The sequence below is a fragment of the Oncorhynchus nerka genome, linkage group LG8 (genome assembly GCF_034236695.1).
Source record: "Oncorhynchus nerka isolate Pitt River linkage group LG8, Oner_Uvic_2.0, whole genome shotgun sequence".
NCBI lineage: Eukaryota > Metazoa > Chordata > Actinopteri > Salmoniformes > Salmonidae > Oncorhynchus > Oncorhynchus nerka.
In genome coordinates, this window is record NC_088403.1 from 49,401,677 (window position 1) to 49,426,956 (window position 25,280).

At 46.4% G+C, this 25,280-nt stretch overlaps 1 protein-coding gene across 5 annotated transcripts in view; it reads left to right on the forward strand.

Annotated features, from left to right (window-relative positions):
- The first annotated feature begins 413 nt into the window (after positions 1–413).
- The window catches only part of LOC115133512 (neuralized-like protein 4), a 28,179-nt gene continuing 3,312 nt past the window's right edge, over positions 414–25,280 (forward strand). The window contains exons 1-29 of one of the 5 annotated variants that reach the window (XM_029666782.2): positions 414–597; positions 6,653–6,856; positions 7,143–7,428; positions 7,564–7,629; positions 7,763–8,187; positions 8,717–8,828; positions 8,960–9,048; positions 9,176–9,248; positions 9,616–9,889; positions 10,378–10,577; positions 11,990–12,075; positions 12,267–12,429; positions 12,581–12,791; positions 12,900–12,991; positions 13,089–13,167; positions 13,335–13,510; positions 15,350–15,478; positions 15,620–15,765; positions 17,084–17,302; positions 17,650–17,748; positions 17,945–18,088; positions 18,718–18,888; positions 19,026–19,184; positions 19,339–19,518; positions 20,115–20,208; positions 20,451–20,558; positions 23,682–23,826; positions 24,143–24,255; positions 24,873–25,050. In XM_029666782.2, the coding sequence (XP_029522642.1) occupies positions 433–597; positions 6,653–6,856; positions 7,143–7,428; positions 7,564–7,629; positions 7,763–8,187; positions 8,717–8,828; positions 8,960–9,048; positions 9,176–9,248; positions 9,616–9,889; positions 10,378–10,577; positions 11,990–12,075; positions 12,267–12,429; positions 12,581–12,791; positions 12,900–12,991; positions 13,089–13,167; positions 13,335–13,510; positions 15,350–15,478; positions 15,620–15,765; positions 17,084–17,302; positions 17,650–17,748; positions 17,945–18,088; positions 18,718–18,888; positions 19,026–19,184; positions 19,339–19,518; positions 20,115–20,208; positions 20,451–20,558; positions 23,682–23,826; positions 24,143–24,255; positions 24,873–25,050 (4,586 nt within the window). In that variant the 5' untranslated portion in view covers positions 414–432. Of the gene's footprint in view, positions 598–6,652; positions 6,857–7,142; positions 7,429–7,563; positions 7,630–7,762; positions 8,188–8,716; positions 8,829–8,959; positions 9,049–9,175; positions 9,249–9,615; positions 9,890–10,377; positions 10,578–11,989; positions 12,076–12,266; positions 12,430–12,580; positions 12,792–12,899; positions 12,992–13,088; positions 13,168–13,334; positions 13,511–15,349; positions 15,479–15,619; positions 15,766–17,083; positions 17,303–17,649; positions 17,749–17,944; positions 18,089–18,717; positions 18,889–19,025; positions 19,185–19,338; positions 19,519–20,114; positions 20,209–20,450; positions 20,559–23,196; positions 23,260–23,681; positions 23,827–24,142; positions 24,256–24,872; positions 25,051–25,280 lie in introns of those variants that run through there. The other 4 variants (XM_029666783.2, XM_029666784.2, XM_029666785.2 and 1 more) reach the window with 4 other exon arrangements.

Genomic DNA, 25,280 nt, shown 5'->3' on the forward strand with positions numbered 1-25,280 from the left:
CTACTCATAACAACTTGGATTTGCAATAACCAGCTGACTCGCGCACTGCAACAATGTATTTATCTATATTTTAATGTCTATGTATTATTAATGAATAGTAAAATTGAAGCATAATGCATGCTTTATATAGTGTGCTGCTGAATGAACCATGTAGTTATATGAGCTTTTAATGCTTGGTTTCAAAGAGTTGAGGTATATGGCAGATGTATGCATATAAAACACTGCTCATTCTTGTAAATCTGTGATAAATGTTATATTGATTGATTCTGCCTGGACAGAAAGCGGACCACACTGCCATAAAGCAATTTTGCTTACTTGACCTTCTGCCGTTAATCTTAAAAAATGTGGGCGCGTATTTCGATTTGGATTTAAAGTCAGAGCTTTCATATTGTCGCAAACCCATGTGTCGCGAAGCACGCCGCCCCAGTGAAGATGGCGGCTGAGCTGCACCCGCGCAGCGGAAAACTGATCGGACTGTCGAATTCGAACAGAACCGCTCAGCGGAACCAACCAGTCCAAGAATTTAACCACGGGTTGGTTCTAAGCAGAGAGCCACTGAGGGACCGGGATGTATTCACCGTCCGTATTGACAAGAAGGTAAACATAGCTGTCACTTTCAGCTCGGTGGGGGAGAGAGATGGGAATGCGAGGAGAGAGTGCATCCCGTGCCAGTGGGACGGAGTCTCTCTGTTGTCCGCAGTGGTGCTCGTGTCTTATTCAGTCCTCTTTGGGCGTGCGCAGTTTGACAATCAAGCAGTACAGTTTAGGTTTAGGTTTACTAGCGATCGTTTTAGCCATATCCTGTCCAAAATGTACTGCAACACATTTGCATTGGCACATTAACAACAACACTTGTTCAACACAATTAGCTAGCTAGCTAGCTAGCTCTGTGTAGTCCAGTCCATATACAGTGTATACCTTTTTTTACGAAGGCAAAGTCAACTAGCGACATCTTCGCTACCAATTGCAAGGCTAACTTTACAGTAACGTTAGCTAAGCTATAGCTAATGTTAGCCATACTAGAGATCTTTTCGTGTGTGGATCGAACCAGTAAGTGCCTCGCTCTGTCAAAACACGGTAACGTTAGCTTTCAACGGCTAACTAACTAGCTATTGCTAGCCAAATGAATGACCTATTATTACCACGACCAACATTTAGCCTGATAGATTCACTACTGTATAGCAACGTTAGCTCGTTTAGTTAGCCATGAGTTTGCATGTTTGAAATGTAAGGTAGCGAGCTACTGTCGCTAGGTAACGTTAGCTATATCTCTAAGTTAGCTAACTAGCAACAGTCACTTGGTTGACCGCACACAGGCAGCAGCATTTTTCAGTTGTTGACGTCTAGCTAGTCACAGAGGTCTACCTACAGCTAGACGAGAGAAGCCAACTGGTTGAGTCAAGTTAACCTGTCTGTCAGGTAGGCCATATGTCAATACTGTGGTCTTGACCAAAGATCGAGATCTTGATAAGCAAAATAAAGGCAAAGCAGATATCAGTTGTGTCCTAATTGGTGTATGGTCAACTCAAGATCAAAGTTGACAAAACAACTGACCCTGTGTCAGTGGTTAGGGGGAAACCTCACCCTACTCTGAATAGGCTCATTCCTGAAAAGCATAGCTGTAGTTTATCTGGATTATTGGGCCTCTTGGTGATACACATTGGTATCACTGCGTTTACACAGGCAGCCTAATTCTGATATTTTTTTTCTCTAACTGATGTTTTGACCAATCAGATGAGCTCTTTTGCCAATAATTTGGCAAAAACTCAATTGTGCTGCCTGCCTGTGTAAACATAGCCATTGGGCTTGTTCAAAGTGACTGATCTACAAATCACCTTGCATCATTTACCCACAATGTATAATGATTTGATGCTCTCCAACACGGCCAATGTTTTGAGCCAACCGTTAGTTACTGTTTCTGTTAAAAGGTCTGCCTGCCTATGCAACATTTAGACTTCTTATCTCTATGCCGACCGCAGCACCTAGTTTGCCTGTTATCTAATTTTAGCGAAGATAGCCATGATTATCGGTCTTCCGGCCCGTTGGTGACCCTCACACCTGTGGGTTTTTGGCAGAGGGCACTAGCACTGTCTCCTCCAATCCCATTTTAGCCCAACTGGGGTAGCACACAGCTCAGTGAACATGTATAGAGGGTGTATCCTTCAACCACATGCAATGCCACTCTAGAAATCACTAGCTTGTCACATGAATAATAAACTCGCACAACAAGCTTTCACATGAAGAGCATAGCTAACTAGATGGATAACATTAACAACAGATAGGCCTATATCCCTCCCGGCAGTGAGTTACCCGTTTTCTCACTGGCAATAGTTTCATGGCCAGTATCATCTCATGTATCAAAGCTATAATGGACCACTATCCGTAATTGCATGACGGAAATCAATATCTGTGCTGTACAGTCAGTGCAACAAACTTGGCATTGTTGCTACAGTAATGCTATTTATAGACATTGATAGAGCTTGTGTCTTGTCCTGCAATCGGACAACAGGCAAATGCACCAAAACCAAGCTGCTAGATTGATATACGACAGCTTGTTCGGCGTGGAATGTGATTGTGTTTGTTGGTAATAGTGACAGTAGCATATTATGTGGGATGGTCGTTTGGTAAGCACTAGTGTAGTATGTGCCTGCCTCTCCCCCTGGCTGCTAGTCTTTGTAGTGTGTGTGTGTGTCAGAGAGAGATAAGGAGCAGCAGCAGCTTGTATTCACAGATGTGTTTGTCTATGCATTCGTTTGCAGATTTGTGTGTATGTGTGCTGGGTAGAGAGACCGAGAGATGTATGCAGCATTTTAGTGTGTGAGAGAGGGTCTACATCAGATTTAGAATGTGCTTGCAAGGATGAATACCGCAATAACAGATGTGATTTTCAGTATCACCAAATGTGTAGGCCAAAGTCACCACATTTTGTGATACTGAAAATGACAACATCTGGCGTTACGGCATTCAGCTGACCTAAGTTGAAAAATGTAGGCGCACAAAAATACATTTAGGAGCAGTGATGCTCCTTCATGCGCGCGACCGAGAGAGTGCCTTAATTGTTTACCTTTTATATTGACGACGTTATTGTCTGGTTGAAATATTATCGATTATTTAGGCTAAAAACAACCTGAGGATTGAATATAAACATTGTTTGACATGTTTCTATGAACTTTACGGATACAATTTGGATTTTTTTTCTGCCTGTTGTGACTGCATTTGAGCCTGTGGATTACTGAAGAAAACGTGCGAACAAAACAGAGGTTTTTGGAAATAGACTTTATCGAACAAAAGGAACGTCTTCTGAGTGCAAACTTATGAAGATCATCAAAGGTAAGTGATTAATTTAATCTATTTAACTCTTCTACTTGGCTGGTTACTGTTTCTAATGATTTGTCTGCTGGGCTATGTTCTCAAATAATTGTAAGGTATGCTTTTGCCGTAAAGCATTTTTTAAATCTGACACCGTGGTTGGATTCACAAGAAGTTAATCTTTAAACCTATGTAAAATAGTTGTATCTTTTCTGAATTTTTATAATGAGTATTTCTGTATTTGAATTTGGCGCTCTGCAATCTCACTGGATGTTGGCCAGGTGGGACGTACCCGAAAGAGGTTAAACAGCTTGGAAAATGCCAGAAAATGGTGTCATGGCTTTAGAAGCTTCTGATAGGCTAATTGACATGATTTGAGTCAATTGGAGTTGTAGCTGTGTATGTATTTCATACCTTCAAACTTAGTGCCTCTTTGTTTGACATCATGGGAAAATCAAAAGAAATCAGCCAAGACCTCAGAATTTTTTTTGTAGACCTCCACAAGTCTGGTTCATCCTTGGGAGCAATTTCGAAATGCCTGAAGGTACCACATTCATCTGTACAAACAATAGTACGCAAGTATAAACACCATGGGGCCACTCAGCTGTCATACCTTACCACTGAGGAAGTACAGTTCCCGCGCAGCCCAGTCAAAACTGTTCGCTGCACTGGCCCCCCAATGGTGGAACAAACTCCCTCACGACGCCAGGACAGCGGAGTCAATCACCACCTTCCGGAGACACCTGAAACCCCACCTCTTTCAGGAATACCTAGGATAGGATAAAGTAATCCCTCTCACCCCCCCCCCCCTCCTTAAAAGATTTAGATGCACTATTGTAAAGTGGCTGTTCCACTGGATGTCTTAAGGTGAACGCACCAATTTGTAAGTCGCTCTGGATAAGAGCGTCTGCTAAATGACTTAAATGTAAATGTAATACCACTCAGGAGGGAGACGCCTTCTGTCTCCTAGAGATGAACGTACTTTGGTGCCAAAAGTGCAAAACAATCCCAGAACAGCAGCAAAGGACCTCGCTAAGATACTGGAGGAAACGGGTACAAAAGTATCTATATCCACAGTAAAACGAGTCCTATAATGACATCCTGAAAGGCCGCTCAGCAAGGAAGAAGCCATTGCTCCAAAACCGCCATAAAAAAACACTACGGTTTGCAACTGCACGTGGGGACAAAGATCAGACTTTTCAGAGAAATGTCCTCTGGTCTGATGAAACGAAAATAGAACAGTTTGGCCATAATGACCATCGTTATGTTTGGAGTAAAAAGGGGGAGGCGTGCAAGCTGAAGCATCATGTTGTGGGGGGAGCTTTACTGCAGGAGGGACTGGTGCACTTCACACAATAGATGGCATCATGAGGGAGGGAAATAAATTATGTGGATATATTGAAGCAACATCTCAAGACATCAGTCAGGAAGTTAAAGCTTGGTCACAAATGGGTCTTCCAAATGGACAATGACCCCAAGCATACTTCCAAAGTTGTGGCAAAATGGCTTAAGGACAACAAAGTCAAGGTATTGGAGTGGCCATCACAAAGCCCTGACCTCAATCCTATAGAACATTTGTGGGCAGAACTGAAAAGGTGTGTGTGAACAAGGAGGCCTACAAACCTGACTCTGTTACACCAGCTCTGTCAGGAGGAATGGGCCAAAATTCACCCAACTTATTGTGGGAAGCTTGTGGAAGGCTACCAGAAACTTTTGACCCAATTAAAACAATTCAAAGGCAATGCTACCAAATACTAATTGAGTGTATGTAAACTTCTGACCCACTGGGAATGTGATGAAAGAAATAAAAGCTTAAATAAATTATTCTCTCTACTATTATTCTGACATTTCACATTCTTAAAATAAAGTGGTGATCCTAACTGACCTAAGACAGGGAATTTATTACTAGGATTAAATGTCAGGAATTGTGAAATACTGATTAAATGTATTTGGCTAAGGTGTATGTAAAATTCCGACTTCAACTGTACATACATACATACACACACAGTACCTTTCAAAAGTTTGGACACAACTACTCATTCAAGGGTTTTTCTTTATTTTTACTGTTTTCTACTTTGTAGAATAATAGTGAAGACATCAAAACTATGGAATAGCACATATGGAATCATGTAGTCATCCAAAAAAGAGTTAAACAAAATAATATCTTTTATATTCGTCAAAGTTGCCACCCTTTACCTTGATGACAGCTTTGCTCACTCTTGGCATTCTCTCAACCAACTTCACCTGGAATGCTTTTCCAACAGTCTTGAAGAAGTTCCCACATATGCTGAGCACTTGTTGGCTGCTTTTCCTTCACTTTGCGGTGCAACCCATCCCCAAACCATCTCAATTGGGTTGAGGTCGGGTGATTGGGGAGGCCAGGTCTTCTGATGCAGCACCATCACCCTCCTTGGTCAATTAGCCCTTACACAGCCTGGAGGTGTTTTGGGTCATTGTCCTGTTGGAAAAACAAATGACAGTCCCACTATGCGCAAACAGATGGGATGGCGTATCGCTGCAGAATGCTGCGGTAGCCATGCTGGTTATGTGTGCCTTGAATTCTAAATAATCAGACAGTGTCACCAGCAAAGCACCATTACACCACCTCCTCCATGCTTCACGGTGGGAACGACACATGCAGAGATCTGGCTTCTCATTGCTTATTTGAGCTGTTCTTGCCATAATATGAACTTGGTCTTTTACCAAATAGGGCTATCTTCTGTATGCCAACACAACTGATTTGCTCAAACGCATTAAGAAGGAAAGAAATTCCACAAATGAACAACGCACACCTGTTAATTGAAATGTCTTGACTATTATTCTACAATGTAGACAATAGTAAAAATAAAGAAAAACCCTTGAATGACTAGGTGTGTCCAAACTTTTGTATGGTACTGTATATATGCTAATAACAAAGGAATAAGGAAATAAGAATTGCAATATTTTATTTGGAATAACATTGGAAGGCTATACTTAAGCAATATGGCCCAAGGAGGTGTGATATATGGCTAATATACCACGGCTAAGGGCAGTTCTTATGCACGACACAGCGCGGAGTTCCTGGAAACAGCCCCTAGCTGGGGTATATTTGCTATATCACAAACCCCCGAGGTGCCTTATTGCTATTTTAAACTGTTTACCAACGTTATTAGAACAGTAAAAATAACATTTGTCATACCCGTGGTATACGGTCTGATATACTACGACTATCAGCCAATCATCATTCAGGGCTTGTACCACCCAGTTTATGAAATGTATTGTACATTACTGACTAGATCTAAAAAGGGACATAAAAATAAATAGATGAACTAGAAGCCTAAATAAATGTCACTTTCTTCTGCAGGTGAACTCATGGAGCGGCTCCGTAGAGATTGGGGTGACTGCTCTGGACCCGGCTTGTCTCGATTTCCCCAGCAGCGCTACGGGTCTGAAGGGAGGCTCCTGGATCGTCTCTGGCTGCTCAGTCCTACGCGACGGCCGCTCCGTTCTCGAGGAGTACGGCCGTGACCTGGACCAGCTGGCCGAGGGCGACCGCGTGGGCATACAGGTAAGTAGGATAGTGGTTAAGAGAGGCGAACCAGTGGCCGGAAGGTCACCACCGGTTTAAGCCCTGCGCCGGGCACTGAATTGGTAACAGGAGGGGTACTGGTCACTGAGCCTTGCCGTTGTGTCCTTGAGGAAGGCACTCAATCTCTACAATTGCTCTCCATCCAGGGGGGCTGCTCTATGGCTGACCCTGTGCCTCTCAACTCTTGTGTGTGTATTTGGGGAGATTGAGATGTCTTTCTCTAAAAATTGAATATTGCTATTCTTATTTCTGTCCTCCTATTCAGCGGAGCGCCCGTGGCGAGCTCCACCTGTGGGTGAACGGGCATGACTGTGGTGCAGCTGCCACCGGTCTCCCTACGCGCCTCTGGGCGGTGGTGGACCTCTACGGCAAGTGTACGCAAGTGACGGTGGTGAGCTGCGAGCCGCCCTCCTCGATGGAGAGAGATACGGAGAGGGAGACGGTGGAGGGGCATGAGGAGGTGGTGGTGTGCGGGGTCCGGGAGGGAGACACCGAGGATCTGACGTCAGTGGTGAATCTGGCAGCAGCGACAAATGGGACGACAGAGGAAGGTAGGAGTTGTTTTTGTTTGCAATGTTTATGTGTTAAAATATTGGGTTCGTTGTGTCATTGTGTGAAAGGTTGTAGAAGTGTAAATAAGGGAAAGACTGACTCCTGTCTCTCTCACTCTTGTTCCTTTATCTCAGTGCCGGAGCTCCCTCCTATTCACAACCGACCTGACAAGTTCCCCAACAACATAGAGCCTGAAACGGGTACGAAAAGAAAACTCTCTAAGTCTCTACCTGAATATCTATTACATTTGGTCAATGATGCCACATTATTGACCGTCTCTCTTTCTTTCCATTTCTCTCTTTTCTGTCTGTCTTTCTTTCTCTCCCCCTGTAGCTCTGACGGAGCACCAGCTCTTTGACGTGTTCAACAATGCCATCGTGTCCCTCTACCGCTCAGAGGACGAGGGCGGAGGAGGACGAGACCTGGGGGGAGGAACAGGGACAGACTCTGGGACAGGAGGTAGAGGGGACAGGGGGAGCAGCAGCGGCGGGGGAGCTGTCAACAGTAACAGTAGTGACAGCGGGGCCGGGACCGGCAATACCGGAAGCACCAATATCAGCCCCGCAGGAGGGGCGGGACTTGGGGCGGTGACGGGCGGGATGATGACCAATGACGCGCTGCTGTTCCATGAGAAGTGCGGTACGCTGATCAAGCTGAGCAACAACAACAAGACGGCGGAGAGGCGGAGGCCGCTGGATGAGTTCAACAACGGCGTGGTCATGACCAACCGGCCGCTCCGACACAACGAGATGTTTGAGGTGCGGCCAATGACCGGCTCCAATACTGAGATGTGAATGCTTAGAATGACAAAGCGCGGGGTTTAGAGAAAAGAATGAAGAATACACGTGCTGTCATATTAATGATAAAACGCATGTATAGCTGACACCCGCTGTCATACCTGTTTACAAAATGTTTATCTGTTCGGACGGCGGGGTGAAGTGTCACCATTTTGCTATTACATCACAATTTAAGGCTGCTCCTCTTCATATGATAAAGCTGGAGGCTTCAGATTAGCCAATTAATATTCACGATGTTACTGCCACAGGCTGTGAATAGATAATCGCATTTTGAATTAGCTGGATATTGCAGCTTGATATGAATAATATATTGTAAATTGGTGAATGTTTCTATATTCTGGAGGATACAGGGTGAGAGAATTCACTAGACACCAAAAGGACTGAAGCTGAGAGGGACTGCCTAAACTTGTCCAATAACAAACGCTTACTTAGGTTTTCTGTTGTCGCAAAACGCTTCGAGTGAATACGCCCATGGTTTCTGTTGCCACAGATCCGTATAGATAAGCTGGTGGACAAGTGGTCGGGGTCGATTGAGATCGGCGTGACAACACACAACCCCAACAACCTGGACTACCCTGCCACAATGACAAATCTGCGCTCAGGTATGTAACACACACACAGAACGGCAAGATGTATTATTCTGTGTGCAGTTTTTTGTGGAATAAATCACGTTACAGTACGTATTAAGTTCATGCAACGTGTGTGTGTGTGTGTGTGTTTCTTGCCTTCCCAGGTACAATCATGATGAGTGGCTGTGGGATCCTGACTAACGGCAAGGGGACCCGTCGGGAGTACTGTGAATTCAGCCTAGACGAACTGCAGGTCAGTACCACACACACACACACACACACACACACACACACACACACACACACACACACACACACACACACACACACACCCTAACAGAGACACGCAGCCTAATGCCTTATGTGTCACTGTCTTCCAGGAAGGGGATCACATAGGCCTGATGCACAAGGCCAGCGGAGCTCTTCACTTCTACATCAATGGCATCGACCAAGGTGAGAGACACGCCAGGAGCATCCGTCAATGTAACGAGGGATTGAATGGCTGTAGCGTGGCGTTGGAGGGATAGTCACTTAGTGCTCGTCCATTGGTATAGTAGTAACCTTGCGGCGACCTAAGGAGAGACAAACCATGAAGCGAAAATGCATGAAATATTTTATTTCATAACCATTTCAACAATGTGTATTTTTATGTTTTACATACTTGTTGTTATTTGATGTATTGCTTACATAATTGTCATGCAGTGCTGATTTTTGCCTCGTACAATGTAAAAATCATGGTCGTTTCAAGAAATGCATACAATTGCAAATCATTATCATATTTCATCAATGACCTCAATTTGACCTCTGACCCTGCCCCTAGGCGTGGCGGCGGCCCAGACACCTCCCATGGTCTACGGAGTGGTCGACCTCTACGGCATGGCGGTCAAGGTGACCATCGTCCACAATCACAACCACAGCGACCGTCTGCGTCGCAACAACGCCATAATGCGGGCGCTGTCCCCCGACGTGGGCCGCCCCCGGCCCGCCCTCTCCCTCACCGCCGACCCTGACGCCACTGACCGCCTCCTCTTCCACACCAACTGTGGGCAAAAGGCGGCCATCATCAGTGAAGGCAGGACTGCTCTTCGCCCTCAGTACGTAACCATGGCTTTGTTCCAAACAATATTATTACCAACTGTCTGTAAGATTCAAATGGTCAGTTTACGGCCCTTTCTGTATTTGTAGGAAAGGACCAGTCGACTCCGTAGACAGTTTAGGATAAGGATATAATTTTCAACATCAGAAATACAGATATTTGTTTTCTCTAGAAGTAATGGTGCACTCCTATTACACTCTCACAGGTCAAAAATAGGAGCTATTCTTATGTGATGACCTCTGACCCTGCCTCCGAGGCGTGGCAACATTGTTGCAGTCCATTACCAACTCAATGACGACATTGTGCTTGCTCTTTGGGGCCTAGGCCAGGCTACTGTAAAAGTACTTTTTGACTCTAGCTGATGTTAAAGGGCCTTTATCAATAATGATGTGTATGTATGTATGTAGGTGACATGCCTTATACAATATATTGCTAAATAGATAAATGTATAAATTGATTTGATTGTGTGAATATTTCCTCGGGCAGTGCGACGGACGACTTCAACCACGGCGTGGTCCTGAGTGGCCGCCCACTGCGCTCCAACGAGGTGTTCCAGGTGCGCATCGACAAGATGGTGGACAAGTGGGCGGGCTCCATTGAGATTGGCGTGACCACGCACAACCCCGCCTACCTGCAGCTGCCCTCCACCATGACCAACCTGCGCTCAGGTAATACCAACCAATCAGGTAATACCATCCTCTTACCCCTAGACACCCCAGATAATACCGACCTCTTACCCCTAGACACCCCAGATAATACCGACCTCTTACCCCCTAGACACCCCAGATAATACCGACCTCTTACCCCCTAGACACCCCAGATAATACCGACCTCTTACCCCCTAGACACCCCAGATAATACCGACCTCTTACCCCCTAGACACCCCAGATAATACAGACCTCTTACCCCAGATAATACCGACCTCTTACCCCAGATAATACCGACCTCTTACCCCTAGACACCCCAGATAATACAGACCTCTTACCCCTAGATAATACCATCCTCTTACCACTAGACCCCCAGATAATACCGACCTCTTACCCCAGATTTTACCGACCTCGTGCCCCTAGACACTCCAGATAATACTAACCTCTTACCCCAGATAATACCGACCTCTTACCCCTAGACACCCCAGATAATACCGACCTCTTACCCCTAGACACCCCAGATAATACTGACCTCTTACGCTTAGACACCCCAGATAATACCGACCTCTTAGACACCCCAGATAATACAGACCTCTTACCCCTAGACACCCCAGATAATACAGACCTCTTACCCCCTAGACACCCCAGATAATACAGACCTCTTACCCCCTAGACACCCCAGATAATACTGACCTCTTACCCCAGATAATACCGACCTCTTACCCCTAGACACCCCAGATAATACCGACCTCTTACCCCTTAGACACCCCAGATAATACCGACCTCTTACCCCCTAGACACCCCAGATAATACCGACCTCTTACCCCTAGATAATACCATCCTCTTACCACTAGACCCCCAGATAATACCGATCTCTTACCCCAGATTTTACCGACCTCGTGCCCCTAGACACTCCAGATAATGCCAACCTCTTACCCCAGATAATACCGACCTCTTACCCCTAGACACCCCAGATAATACCGACCTCTTACCCCTAAACACCCAAGATAATACCACCTCTTACCCCTAGACACCCCAGATAATACCAACCTCTTACCCCTAGATAATACCGACCTCTTACCCCTAGACACCCCAGATAATACCGACCTCTTACCCCTAGACACCCCAGATAATACCGACCTCTTACCCCTAGACACCCCAGATAATACCGGCCTCTTACCCCTAGACACCCCAGATAATACCGGCCTCTTACCCCCTAGACACCCCAGATAATACCGGCCTCTTACCCCCTAGACACCCCAGATAATACCGGCCTCTTACCCCCTAGACACCACAGATAATACCGACCTCTTCTTTTTGGCTAGGTTGAGTTTCCACCTCATACCCTCTGAGCAGTGTCTATGGATAGGGGCTTTATTCATCTACTTTTTCATACTCCAATGTACAGTATGTTTGGAAAGAGGTATAGATTGACTGATGATGTTTCTCAGGGACGTGGATGATGACCGGGAATGGAGTGATGCACAACGGAACCACCATACTGGACGAGTATGGACACAACCTGGACCGACTCAAAGTGAGTGGGAAATCTACTTTAGAGTCGGCCTTATATTATCAAACTCTACCCCCCCCCCCTTCTCTTCTCTTTTTTACCCCTGTTGCTCTCACTCTTTCCCTCACTATCAACATATGACACTATCATTTTACTACTTACTGCCTCTTGTGTTTCGTAGTTGTCAATTTAACACTACGAGCTCTCTCTCCCAGGCGGGGGACACGGTGGGCGTGGTGCGTAAGGAGGACGGGAGCCTCCACTTCTTTGTGAACGGGGTGGCGCAGGGCCCGGCGGCGTGGAACATCCCGCCTAGTGTCTACGCCGTGGTGGACCTCTACGGCCAGGCCGCACAGGCCACAATCATGGACGACATGGGTGAGAGGGATGGGGGGGGTGTAGAGAGACGGGCGGGAGGAAGGTAGAGAGGTTCACAAGAACATTCTAAAGGCTGCTAGTGTGTCAACTAACTTTTTGTCTCCACAACCATTCATGACTAAACCCATCTCTCTCTCTCCCCCCTCTCCAGCGGACCTCCCCCCTCTCCCAGACGACAGCTCGGAGGGCCCCACCGTCATGTCGCCCGGCAGCCCATGCTCGGTTGCCGGGGGCAACAGTGCCAACGACCTGCGCTTCCACCAGCTGCACGGCACCAACGCCGTGATCACCAACGGGGGGCGCACTGCCCTCAGACAGAACTGTCGCTCTGAGTTCAACGACGCCATCGTCATCTCCAACAGGTCAGTGTGACACACACACACACAATCGTCATTTCCAATAGGTCAAAAGGTACACACACACACACACACCACTTGTGTGTGTCAAGACTGTGTGTTGTCCATTGCTAGGTGCCTTCGAGACGGAGAGCTCTTTGAGATAGTCATTCAGAAGATGGTGGACCGTTGGTCGGGGTCAATAGAAGCAGGTAAGATAATGGCAGGTAAGGCGTCTCTATTTTACCCCTCTCAAACTTCACACAGCCCTATCCACACCCACAGCAGAGGGGTGATGTGTTTGTCTGTGTGTGTTCTGTCCAGGTGTGACTTCCATCAGGCCAGAAGAGCTGGAGTTTCCGAACACCATGACGGATATAGACTACGACACCTGGATGCTTAGGTAAGGGTTTATGTTTGTTTGTGTTCAAACCCAGGTGTCCTGCTGCGCGCCTGGGAGCTAATGAAACGTTTTCAGGTCTCTTTGGACATGCGTGGTTCACCTAGCTGTCTTTGTTACGCCTGAAGAAACAGTAATTCAAACGTTTTATCTCCCCCCTCGCACTCCAGTGGCACGGCCATCATGCAGGACGGCAACACCATGCGTAACAACTACGGCTGTGACCTGGACTCCCTGACCACGGGCAGTAGGATCGGCATGATGCGCTCGGCCACCGGCGACCTCCACTACTACATCAATGGGGTGGACCAGGGTGTGGCCTGCACCGGACTGCCGCCAGATAAAGGTGAGTGGAACCAGTTGTCATGTACATCTTATCACAACCCCATGTACAGTGCCCTCAAGTATTCAGACCCCTTGACTTTTTCCACATTTTGTTACCTTACGGCCTTATTCTAAAATGGATTCAATTGTTTTGTCCCCCTCATCAGCCTACACACAATACTCCATCATGACCAAGCAAAAATGGGTTTAGAAATGTTTGCTAACTTGTTACAAATAAAAAAACTGACAGCATTTACATGCGTATTCAGACCTTCTACTCAGTACTTTGTTGAAGCACCTTTGGCAGCGATTACAGCATTGAGTCTTCTTGGGTATGACGCTACAAGCTTGGCAGACCTGTATTTGGTGAGTTTCTCCCATTCTTCTCTGTAGATCCTCTCAAGCTCTGTCATGTTGGATGTGGAGCGTCGCTGGACAGCTATTTTTAGGTCTCTCCAGAGATGTTTGATCGGGTTTATGACCGGGCTCTGTCTGGGCTACTCAAGGACATTCAGAGACTTGTCCCGAAGCCACTCCTGCATTGTCTTGGCTGTGTGGCTTAGGGTTGTTGTCCTGTTGGAAGCTGAACCTTCGCCCCAGTCTGAGGTCCTGAGCAGGTTTTCATCAATGATCTCTCTGTACATTGCTCTGTTCGTCTTTGCCTCAATCCTGACTAGTCTCTCAGTCTCTGCCGCTGAACAACATCCCGACACTGTCACCACCATGCTTCACCGTACAGATGGTGCCAGGTGTCCTCCAGACTTGATGCGTGGCATTCAGGCCTACGAGTTCAGTCTTGGTTTCATCAGACCAGAGAATCTTGTTTCTCTGGTCTGAGAGTCTTTAGGTGCCTTTTGGCAAACTCCAGGCGGGCTGTCGTGTCTTTTACTGAGGAGTGGCTGGTGGAGTGCTTCAGAGATGGTTGTCCTTCTGGAAGGTTCTCCCATCTCCACAGAGGAACTCTAGAGCTCTGTCAGAGTGACCATCGGGTTCTTGGTCACTTCCCTGACCAAGGCCCTTCTCTCTGATTTGAATCCGTTTAGCTGGGCGGCCAGTTCTAGGAAGAGTCTTGGTAGTTCCAAACTTCTTCCATGTAAGAATGATGGAGGCCACTGTGTTCTTGGACTTTCAATGCTGCAGACATTTTTTTGGTACCTTTCCCCAGATCTGTGCCTCGACACAATCCTGTCTCGGAGCTCTACGGACAATTCCTTCGACCTCATGGCTTGGTTTTTGCTCTGACATGCACCGTCAACTGTGGGACATTTTATATAGACCAAATCATGTCCAATCAATTTAATTTACCACAGGTGGACTCCAAGTTGTAGAAACATCTCAAGAATGATCAATGGAAACAGGATGCAGCTGAGTTCAATTTCAAGTCTCATAGCAAAGGGTCTGAATACTTATGTAAATAAGGTATTTCTATTTTTTTATTTGCGAAAATGTCTAAACCTGCTTTTGCTTTGTCATTATAGGGTATTGTGTGTCGATTGCTGAGGATTATATTTATTTTCATCCATTTTAGAATAAGGCTGTAACGAAATGTGGAAAAAGTCAAGGGGTCTCAATACTTTTCCGACGGCACTGTATGTGCTAGGGGTCTCATGAATTGATTAAAATGGAATTGATAGTGTCCTGAAGCCATTCCTGCGCTTTCTTGGCTGTTTGCTAAGGGTCTTTTTAGTTAGCTGCCACAAGCATCTCTGAATAAATACACTTAGCAGCTCTTTTATGCTAAAATATCACTGCTATTTAGTTATTTTACTTTTTATTTATCAATATTTGTCTCATTAAGATTAATTGTCTTTGTCAAGGGAGACTTTCCAAAACACTCTCCTTCCCTCCCTCCCTCCATTAGAGGTGTATGCGGTGATAGACCTGTACGGTCAGTGTGTCCAGGTGTCCATCACCAGTTCCTCTGGCCCTCTGGACAACAGTCTGTGTACCAGCAACATAACAGAGAAGAGCTTCCCCATACACTCACCAGGTACGCACCACGGACGTGTGTGTTTTCTCTCAGGTTCCGGATTGACGTAAATTGTTAAACAACAGACCGCAAATGAACTGGCTCACATCTCCTTTTCCCCTGTGCGTGTGTGTGTGTGTGTGTGTGTGTGTGTGTGTGTAGTGGCAGGTGTGGCCCACCGGCTTCACAGTAAACATGGTAAGAACGTGGTTCTGCTGGGAGAGGGTTGCCAGGCCGTCCGGGTAGGAGGATACGCTCATGGCATCGTCTTCAGTGCCAAGGAACTCAAAACAGACGAATTGTTCGAGGTGAGCCAAGGCAGGGGGAATACCATGGAGATATGTATTCAAGGTGTGAAAGTAGAGTTGCTGGGGTGGAGTTTAGCATCGTTTTTTTTTTTTTGTGAAGGTCTTATACAGTGCCTTCGGAAAGTATTCAGACCCCTTGACTTTTTCCACATTTTGTTAAGTTACAGCCATATTCTAAAATGTATTCATTAAATGTTTTCCTCGTCAATCTACACAATACCCCATAATGACAAAGGGAAAAAAGTTTATTTTGACATTTTTGCAAATTTATTTAAAAAACAAGAACCGATACCTTTGCCATGAGACTTGAAATTGAGCTCAGGTGAATTCTGTTTCCATTGATCATCCTTCAGATGTTTCTACAACTTGATTGGAGTCCACATGTGGTAAATTCAATTGATCGGACATAATTTGGAAAGGCACACACCTGTCTATATAAGGTCCCACAGTTGACAGTGTATGTCAGAGCAAAAACCAAGCCATGAGGTCAAAGGAATTGTCCGTAGAGCTCCGAGACAGGATTGTGTCGAGGCACAGATCTGGGGAAGGGTACCAAAAAATGTCTGCAGCATTGAAAGTCCAAGAACACAGTGGCCTCCATCATTCTTAAATGGAAGAAGTTTGGAACCACAAAGACTCTTCCTAGAACTAGCCGCCCAGCCAAACGGATTCAAATCAGAGAAGGGCCTTGGTCAGGGAAGTGACCAAGAACCCGATGGTCACTCTGACAGAGCTCTAGAGTTCCTCTGTGGAGATGGGAGAACCGTGTTCTTGGGGGCCTTCAATGCTGCAGACATTTTTTGGTACCCTTCCCCAGATCTGTGCCTCGACACAATCCTGTCTCGGAGCTCTATGGACAATACCTTCGACCTCATGTCTTGGTTTTTGCTCTGACATACACTGTCAACTGTGGGACCTTATATATAGACAGGTGTGTGCCTTTCCAAATTATGTCCGATCAATTGAATTTACCACAGGTGGACTCCAAGGTATCGGTTCTTGTTTTTTAAATAAATTTGCAAAAATGTCAAAAGAAACTTGTTTTTCCTTTGTCATTATGGGGTATTGTGTAGATTGACGAGGATAACATTTAATGAATACATTTTAGAATATGGCTGTAACTTAACAAAATGTGGAAAAAGTCAAGGGGTCTGAATACTTTCTGAATGCACTGTAGGTGATTGTAATTGAGGAATCGTAAATGACATTTTTTTCCATCCAGAAAAACAAGTTAATTCTTTCACTCCATTTTTGCCATCCCTAGTACTCGTCATCTTCTTCCTCTCTCTTCTTCCTTTCCCACCATCCCAACCCCCAGGTGAAGATAGACGAGGTAGATAACCAGTGGTCTGGTTCCCTCCACATGGGTCTGACTAGCCTGGCCCCCCCAGAGTTGCCCTCCTGCCCCATGTCGGGCCTGTCCCCCTCCCTCACACAGCTCCGCGCCAAGGTCACCTGGCTGCTGGCAGGGTCAGAGGTCAGACGCAATGGGGTCCTCCAAAGACAGAACTACGGGGCATCCCTGGACAGATTGACGGTGAGAGAAGGAGAGGGGAGGGAGTGGAGAAGGAACGTGTCAGAGAGAACTTGGATGTAAAGATGGTGACTAGAGTGTTGTGAAAAACTATCCAAAAAGTAGGCAGAGACTATTGGAGTATAATAATGAACCTATAATCAAGCAGCTTCAGGGGAGATCCATCTCTGAGCATAGTCAGAGAAAGAACTCCCCTGCAGCTACTTGATTTAAAGGTTCATTATTATACTCCCAATAGTCTCTAAAAAATGTGTGCATTTGGAACGGATAGAAGGATCGCGATGAGTACAGAAATTGGCAAGTGTGTACTGGTAATAGGATGGGTACTGAGATGAATTCTCTGTGTCTAGGTGGGGAACCGCGTGGGCGTGAAGAGATGCAGTGATGACACAATGCACGTCCTCATCGACGGAGAGGACATGGGAACAGCTGCTACCGCTGTGGCCAAGGTACACACACACACACACACACACACACACACACACACACACACACGTGTGAGTATGTTCAATTAACACGCACACAAACACTTCATGAACGTACAAACTGTTCTCTCATCCACACACGTCATATGTGTTCAATTCTCACACACACACACCACACCACCAACCCACTAACCCCCACCTCTTTCTCCCCTCCCTGTAGAATGTCTATGCGGTGCTGGACCTGTATGGTCGAGTGACGGCTGTGTCCATTGTCAGTTCCTCAGTGCTGGAGGATGCAGAAAGCATCAAGGCCCCCTCCCTCTCCTCAGACAGCTGCAGTGACGGCGAGGAGGACAGCACGCCGGTGAGAGACACAAAGGGATGTAGTGGGATGGGAGACTGAGGGATGGGAGACTGAGGGATGTAGTGGGATGGGAGACTGTGGGATGGGAGACTGAGGGATGGGAGACTGGGAGACTGATGGTGGGATGGGAGACTGCGGGATGTGGGATGGGAGACTGATGGGATGTATGTGGGGATGAGACTGGGGATGACTGATGGGGGATGGGAGACTGAGGGATGTAGTGGGATGGGAGACTGTGGGATGGGAGACTGAGGGATGTAGTGGGATGGGAGACTGTGGGATGGGAGACTGAGGGATGTAGTGGGATGGGAGACTGAGGGATGTAGTGGGATGGGAGACTGAGGGATGTAGTGGGATGGGAGACTGAGGGATGTAGTGGGATGGGAGACTGAGGGATGTAGTGGGATGGGAGACTGAGGGATGTAGTGGGATGGGAGACTGCGGGATGTAGTGGGATGGGAAGGCGAGACAGTTGGACAGCATGTTTTTGCCTGGACCAAATATCTCCAAGTACAGTAGGAAGCCAGCATTTGCTCCACAGGTGGTTTAAGATAAGCACGAATTGAGCAACTGAAGTAAACATTAGCTTGTTGATTTATCTCTCACTTGCCCCCCCATCTATCCATCAGGTTGGGAGCAGTAAGCTAGCCCTGGTGCCCAACACTGTCATGGCCTTCCTGGAGAACCATGGGAAGAACATCCAGCTGTCCAATCAGAACCTGACGGCCGCCCGTGTCTCCAGCTACAACCAGGGCCTTCTGGTCACAGCACAACCCCTGCCCAGACAACAACTGTTCCAGGTAGCTACACTGTTGTGTGTGTGTTTCTGGATTTTTTTGATTGGGGCAGCGTCGTTGTTTAGGGACACATTATATATTATAGTGCTTTCTGCCGCTATTGTTTGTGACTGACAGTCCGAATGTCTCTGTTGCCATAGTTTCAGATCGACCGCCTGAACCCGTCGTGGACGTCGTCCTTGTCACTAGGGGTGATAGGTCACTCCCCCGACCGCCTCAACTTTCCCTCCACGGCGTGCTGTCTGAAACGCTCTGCCTGGCTGCTGCAGAGAGACTCTGTCTTCCACAACTCACTGAAGGTACTGGAGTCGCTGTCTCTCACTCAGCTCCCTTCACAACTCACTTTCTACTTTTGAGAACATTTTGTCATTTCAAATGAACAACCTGATTGATTGTTTGATTAGTCCTCTTTCCCTTCCCTCCATCACTTCACCCCCCCTTCCTCCATCCCAGATCTGTGAGAACTATGGTCCTAACCTGGACACATGTCCAGAGGGTACAGTATTGGGTCTACTAGTGGATGGGAACAGCTGTCTGCACCTCCATGTGAACGGGATGGACCAGGGGGTAGCAGCCCAGGACATCCCCACCCCCTGCTACCCCCTCATAGACCTCTATGGGCAGTGTGAACAGGTACGTCTGTCACCCTCCCACCCAAAACCGTCTGAATCTGAAGAGGATGAGGAAGGTAATTTCTACCTGCTTAGTGTAGCCACTGATATAACCCCCGGTAATGCATTTGAATGATAATTAACAGTCCCAGTGGAAAACCAAACTGCCACCCAAGCATCCCTCTGCGTTAGAAAAAATAAATAAATAATAACTTCTACACAAACACAGGGTGTTTCCCAAATGGTTCCCTATATGGTACACTACCTTTGACCCGAGCCCTATAGCCCCTGGTAGTAGTGCACTATAAAGGGAGTAGGGTGCCATTTTAGACAAGTCCTACTCAGATCCACTTTTAGATCAGTAGCTAGGAACTAATCTGCTAGTATGTTGCTCTATGTTCTCTAATCCTGAAATACTTCCACCTGGCCGAAGTCATAATCCCAATCTCATTTAGACACTCCATCCCTCAGTAGGTCTGTAACTCTAATCCCAGCCCCCCTGCCAGGCTGGGTTTAATAATCTGTCGCCCGGCCTGGCCCTTACAACGTAATCTGTTGTCACACTTCCCGAGGGCCGACCGAAGTCAAGTCAGTGACACGCTCTGATGTCGTTGGCAGGTTACAATCGTGACTGACAACGTGCCAACCGTGGGAGGGGAGAGCGGCGAGGCGCGTTGCCAAGGCGACATGGAGAAGGCGGACATGGTTGACGGTGAGAAGACGATGATGTCAACTCATTGCAGGCCTTTTACAGTTGATGTTCAAAATGTCTTTCATATTAAAAGTTACTTTCATGTGTTCTGTAGATGCAAAGTTGACCAAGTTATTGTCCTTGTTGGCATCACGTTCTTTGACAGTAAAACGTTTTAACTTCTAAGTAATATCAAGCTCTGTATACATCTCTTATTGGCCTCAACCGGTGCTACCCTTTGACCTTTGCTATCTGACCTCCAGGGATCAAAGAGAGTGTGTGCTGGACGCCCCCTCCAGAGGTCAACCCCAACAAGACCTGTGAATATCAGGCCCTGTGCTCGCGCTTCAAGGACCTGCTCACGCTGCCAGGTGAGTACCCCACACACTTTTTACATTTATTTTTTTAAAGCTAAACTTTCTTTTTGCCTGATTAACCTCTGGTGGCAGAACATTCCATGATGACATGGCTCGATACATAACTGAACGACGCATTAAATCTGTTTTTTGTTTTGGGTACAGTAAAGAACCCATAGTGGCCTGTCTGGTGGAGTATGTATGTCTGTTTTGAAGTGTATGCAATAGATTAGACAAGCGGTTAGCCATTTTCAACACACAAATGTTTATTTAAAAAGACTGGAAGAGAAGTAGTCAATTTCTCCTCAACCATGAAAGACTATGATGCATGTGGTTGTTAGTTCTGTGTGCGCAGTTAAGGGCAAGGCATTCTGCTCGGTTGTGAGCCATCTAGGTATTTCTTTGCTGTGCCTGACCATATTAGTGGACAGTAATCAACATGGGACAAGACCAGAGCCTTAACAACTTGTACAGTTGATCTTTGTGCCAAAAATGCAGAACATCTAATTCCGAAATCATGGGCATTAATATGGAGTTGGTCCTCCCTTTGCTGCTATAACTGCCTCCAATCTTCTGGGAAGGCTTTCCACTAGATGTTGGAATGTTGCTGCGGGGACTTGTTTCCATTCAGCCGCAAGAGCATTAGTGAGGTCGGGCACTGATGTTGGGCGATTTAGGCCTGGCTCGCAGTCAGCGTTCCAATTCAGGTCAGGGCTCTGTGCAGGCCAGTCAAGTTCTTCCACGCCGATCTCAACAAACCATTTCTGTATGGACCTCGCTTTGTGCACAGGGGCATTGTTATTCTAAAACAGGGAAGGGCCTTCCCCAAATCCTTGTGCCACAAAGTTGGAAGCACAGAATTGTCTAGAATGTCATTGAATGCTGTAGCATTAAGATTTCCCTGCACTGGGAAAAAAAGGGGCCTAGCCCGAACCATGAAAGCAAGCCCAGACCATTATTCCTCCTCCACCAAACTTTACAGTTGGCACTATGCATTGGAGCAGGCAGCGTTCTCCTGGCATCCACCAAACCCGGATAGGCCATCGTACTATCAGATTGTGAAGCGTGGTTCATCACTCCAGAGAAGATGTTTCCACTGCTCCAGACGCAAGCTTTACACCACTGCAGCCGACACCTTGGCATTGCGCATGGTGATCTTGGACTTGGGTGGCTGCTCGGCCATGGAAACCCATTTCGTGAATCTCCCATGAACAGTTCTTGTGCTGAAGTTGCTTACAGAGGCAGTTTGGAACTCTGTTGCAACCGAGGACAGAAGTTCTGTTCTGTGAGCTTGTGTGGCCTACTACTTTGCGGCCGAGCCGTTGTTGCTCCTAGACGTTTCAACTTCACAATAACAGCCCTTACACTTGACCAGGGCAGAAATTTAACGAACTGACTTGTTGGAAAGGTGGCATCCTATGACTGTGCCACGCTGAAAGTCACTGAGCTCGTCAGTAAGGCCATTCTACTGCCAATGTTTGTCTATGGAGATTTCATGGCTGTATACTTGATTTTATACACCTGTCAGCAACGGGTGTGGCTGACGTAGCCGAATCCACTACTTTGAAGGGGTGTCCACATACTTGTGTGTGTGTGTGTGTGTATATATAAAAACAATCCCCAAAAATATTATTTAACGAGGCAAGTCAGTTAAGAACAAATTCTTATTTACAATGACGGCCTACCCTGACCAAAACCGGACGACGCTGGACCAATTGTGCACCGCCTTATGGAACTCCCAATCACGGCCGACTGTGATACAGCCTGGAATCGAACCAGGGACTGTTGTGACTCCTCTTGCACTGAGATGCAGTGCCTTAGACCACTGCCTACCTCTCCCCATCTTCACAACTATGTCAATATGACTTGACCATAATAACTGACCATCTAATGTTGCTTGAATTTTAGAAGAGCTTAAAATATGGGCAGTGTTTCTTGTAGCCTTACCCTAGTGTGACGTTTTGATAACCATGTCTGTCGGACAAGGTGACTTTTTATCAATGTATTCGGCTCTATTCGAAAATGATGATTAGCATCAAAGTAGACGTCATACAAGACTACAAATCCCTGCAAGCTCCTGCACGATGTCTCTAGCTGACACCTTTGCTAACAGGTATTGTTTCAATTTAAAACTTGCACAAGACAGTTCACAGAATTGACCATTTTAAAGCCATTTAGCCAATTTATTATTTACTAAATTTAGCTAACATTAGATAGGATCTCTGGATTAACTAACTTTTGATTCGGCGGTCTCGTCCAGATCATGGCATTTTGTAGTTCTTTATGATAGCCACATTAGCAGCTAATTCGCATTTAACTTTTGGGTAATAAATACATGCGAATATATATATATATATATATTGATAAGTCACCTTGTCCTAGAGAGATTTACACTTATCAAAATGTCGCGCCAGGGTAAGCCTACACTAAACACCACCCTTATTTTAAGTGTTTCTAAAATCCCCTATGGAGAAAAATGTATTTTTTGACTGAGTCTTATGACTCATGCTGTGGTACTCTATACCAGGTGGCTTATCCTTCTTGGCACAAACTTGACCAAATTCAAAACGGCAATCCTCTTAAATGATTAGATCTTCAATACACAAATATGATGGTTCAATGTTGTCATTTCCCTTCTGTTTGTCCACTTTAGCATAACTAGAGCGCACTCTCTGGGTTCTATTGGATACGTAACTCTCCAATCGTGTGATGGCAGGTGATGTAAAGCCATAAGTTCGTTTTTTTTGTTTTTCAGTAACGAATGATCTATAACTTCAAAGGCTGCACTGAAATCTAACAATACAGCTCCAACTATCATCTTGTTATCCATTTAATCATTGGATAATTCTATTTCGGATAATAACAAAGAAGGAATGAATGGTTTTTGAGCAGGTTGTTTTCAGCAGATGCCTCGTCTGGTTTAGCTCGGCTGCAGCCGGGGGTGCTCTGTTCTTCGTGCCTCTTCTGCGTACTCCAGCTGTCTTGTTGGTCTCAATGGTGGAGGGGGGTGCTTTTCTGTTGGTGTGGGGGGTTATGCTATCCAGTTGAGTATCCTTGGCTGAGTCATAACTCCGTCTTTGTTGTTCTCTCTCTCTCGCTCTCTCTCTCTCGCTCTCTCCGCCTATCCATCTCTCTCAGATGGTTACTTCAACGAGGATGCCAAGTATAACCTGTGTTACTGTGAGTCTTGCCACAAGCTGCGCGGAGACGAGTCCTACTACAAGAGAGGGGAGCCCCCCCGGGACTACGCCCTGCCCTTCGGCTGGTGCCGCTTCGCACTGAGGTCAGAGGTCGCAAACAGCCAGTCAAGTGGACTGCGAGAACTGTCTTCAACCAATTACTTTAGATCAGTTCCAGTGCTATTCATGTCCACTGAATGAGTATAATCTAGTTCAATTAACAAATGGATTACTAGATCTGACCTATTCCCACCTTGGCGAAAGATACGGGGAGAATGTGAATAAAAATAGTATACAGTTTAAACTTTGAGTACTGGCTTTGAGTCTCAATGTCCTAGGACACAAGATACAGGTGGAGATGGAGAGGGGTTATCTAACAATTTTGTGTGTGATTGTGTGCGTGTACTACCTCCCCTATAGGATCAAGGCCCACTGTGAGGTGTCTAGTGCATTTAAGAAGTGGCACATAGCCTACCACGGCACCAGTGTAGGGGCTCTGAGACGCACTCTAGACCATGCTCAGCTGCTCTCTGGTACGACGCAGCATTTGTTTCCTTATCCACTTTTGTTTTTAAAAATAAATTGTACCCCTTTTATCCCCAATTTCGTGGTTTCCAATTGTTAGTAGTTTCTTGTCTCATCGCTACAACTCCCGTACGGGCTCGGGAGAGACTAAGGTCGAGAGTCATGCGTCCTCCGATACACAACCCAACCAAGCCGCACTGCTTCTTAACACAGCGCGCATCCAACCCGGAAGCCAGCCGCACCAATGTGTCGGAGGAAACACCGTGCCCCTAGCGACCTGGTTAGCGTGCACTGCGCCCGGCCTGCCACAGGAGTCGCTAGTGTGCGATGAGACAAGGATATCCCTCCCGGGCAAACCCTCCCTAACCCGGACGACGCTAGGCCAATTGTTTAGGGGTCCACTTTTTTGGACCCCTAAAAATAGTGAATTGAACACGGGTCACCTTTATTTTGTGCATATCACCTCAAGGGGTTGTTTCTCTCCCAAAGCACTAATCAGATGTCTATCCTTTTGAAACGTATGGTTGATTTCCAGAACCATTTCCATCACAAACATTTTCCCGAATGATTAAAGAATCATGACTGTGATGTAAATGAACAAACCCATGTTGTCTTGGTGTTTCAGGGACTTCGTCCATCTTCTCTGTGTCTCCGGCAAAGATGGAGGGTCCTAACGGCTACAGTGAGCCAGAGGAGAACAGCAACAGCCTCCCTGACAGGGAAAGGGACAAGGAGGTTCCCCGGGTACAGCTGTCCCCCACCATGCGCTATTCCGGCCTGGAGATGTTCGCCCCTAAAGTGCAGTACGTGTCAAATCTCTATCGTTGTCTCTCTCATGCCCTTGCTTTTTATCTGCCTATTGAAGTTTATACTCAGTTTATTAGGTACACCACCCCGTTCACAAAAATGGTTCACTCCTACAGACCGTGAGTCACGTGGCCGTGGCTTGTTATATAAAGCAGGCAGACAGGCATTGAGGCATTCCGTTACTGTTTTTGATTGAAAGTTAGAATGGGCAAAACGAGTAACCGAA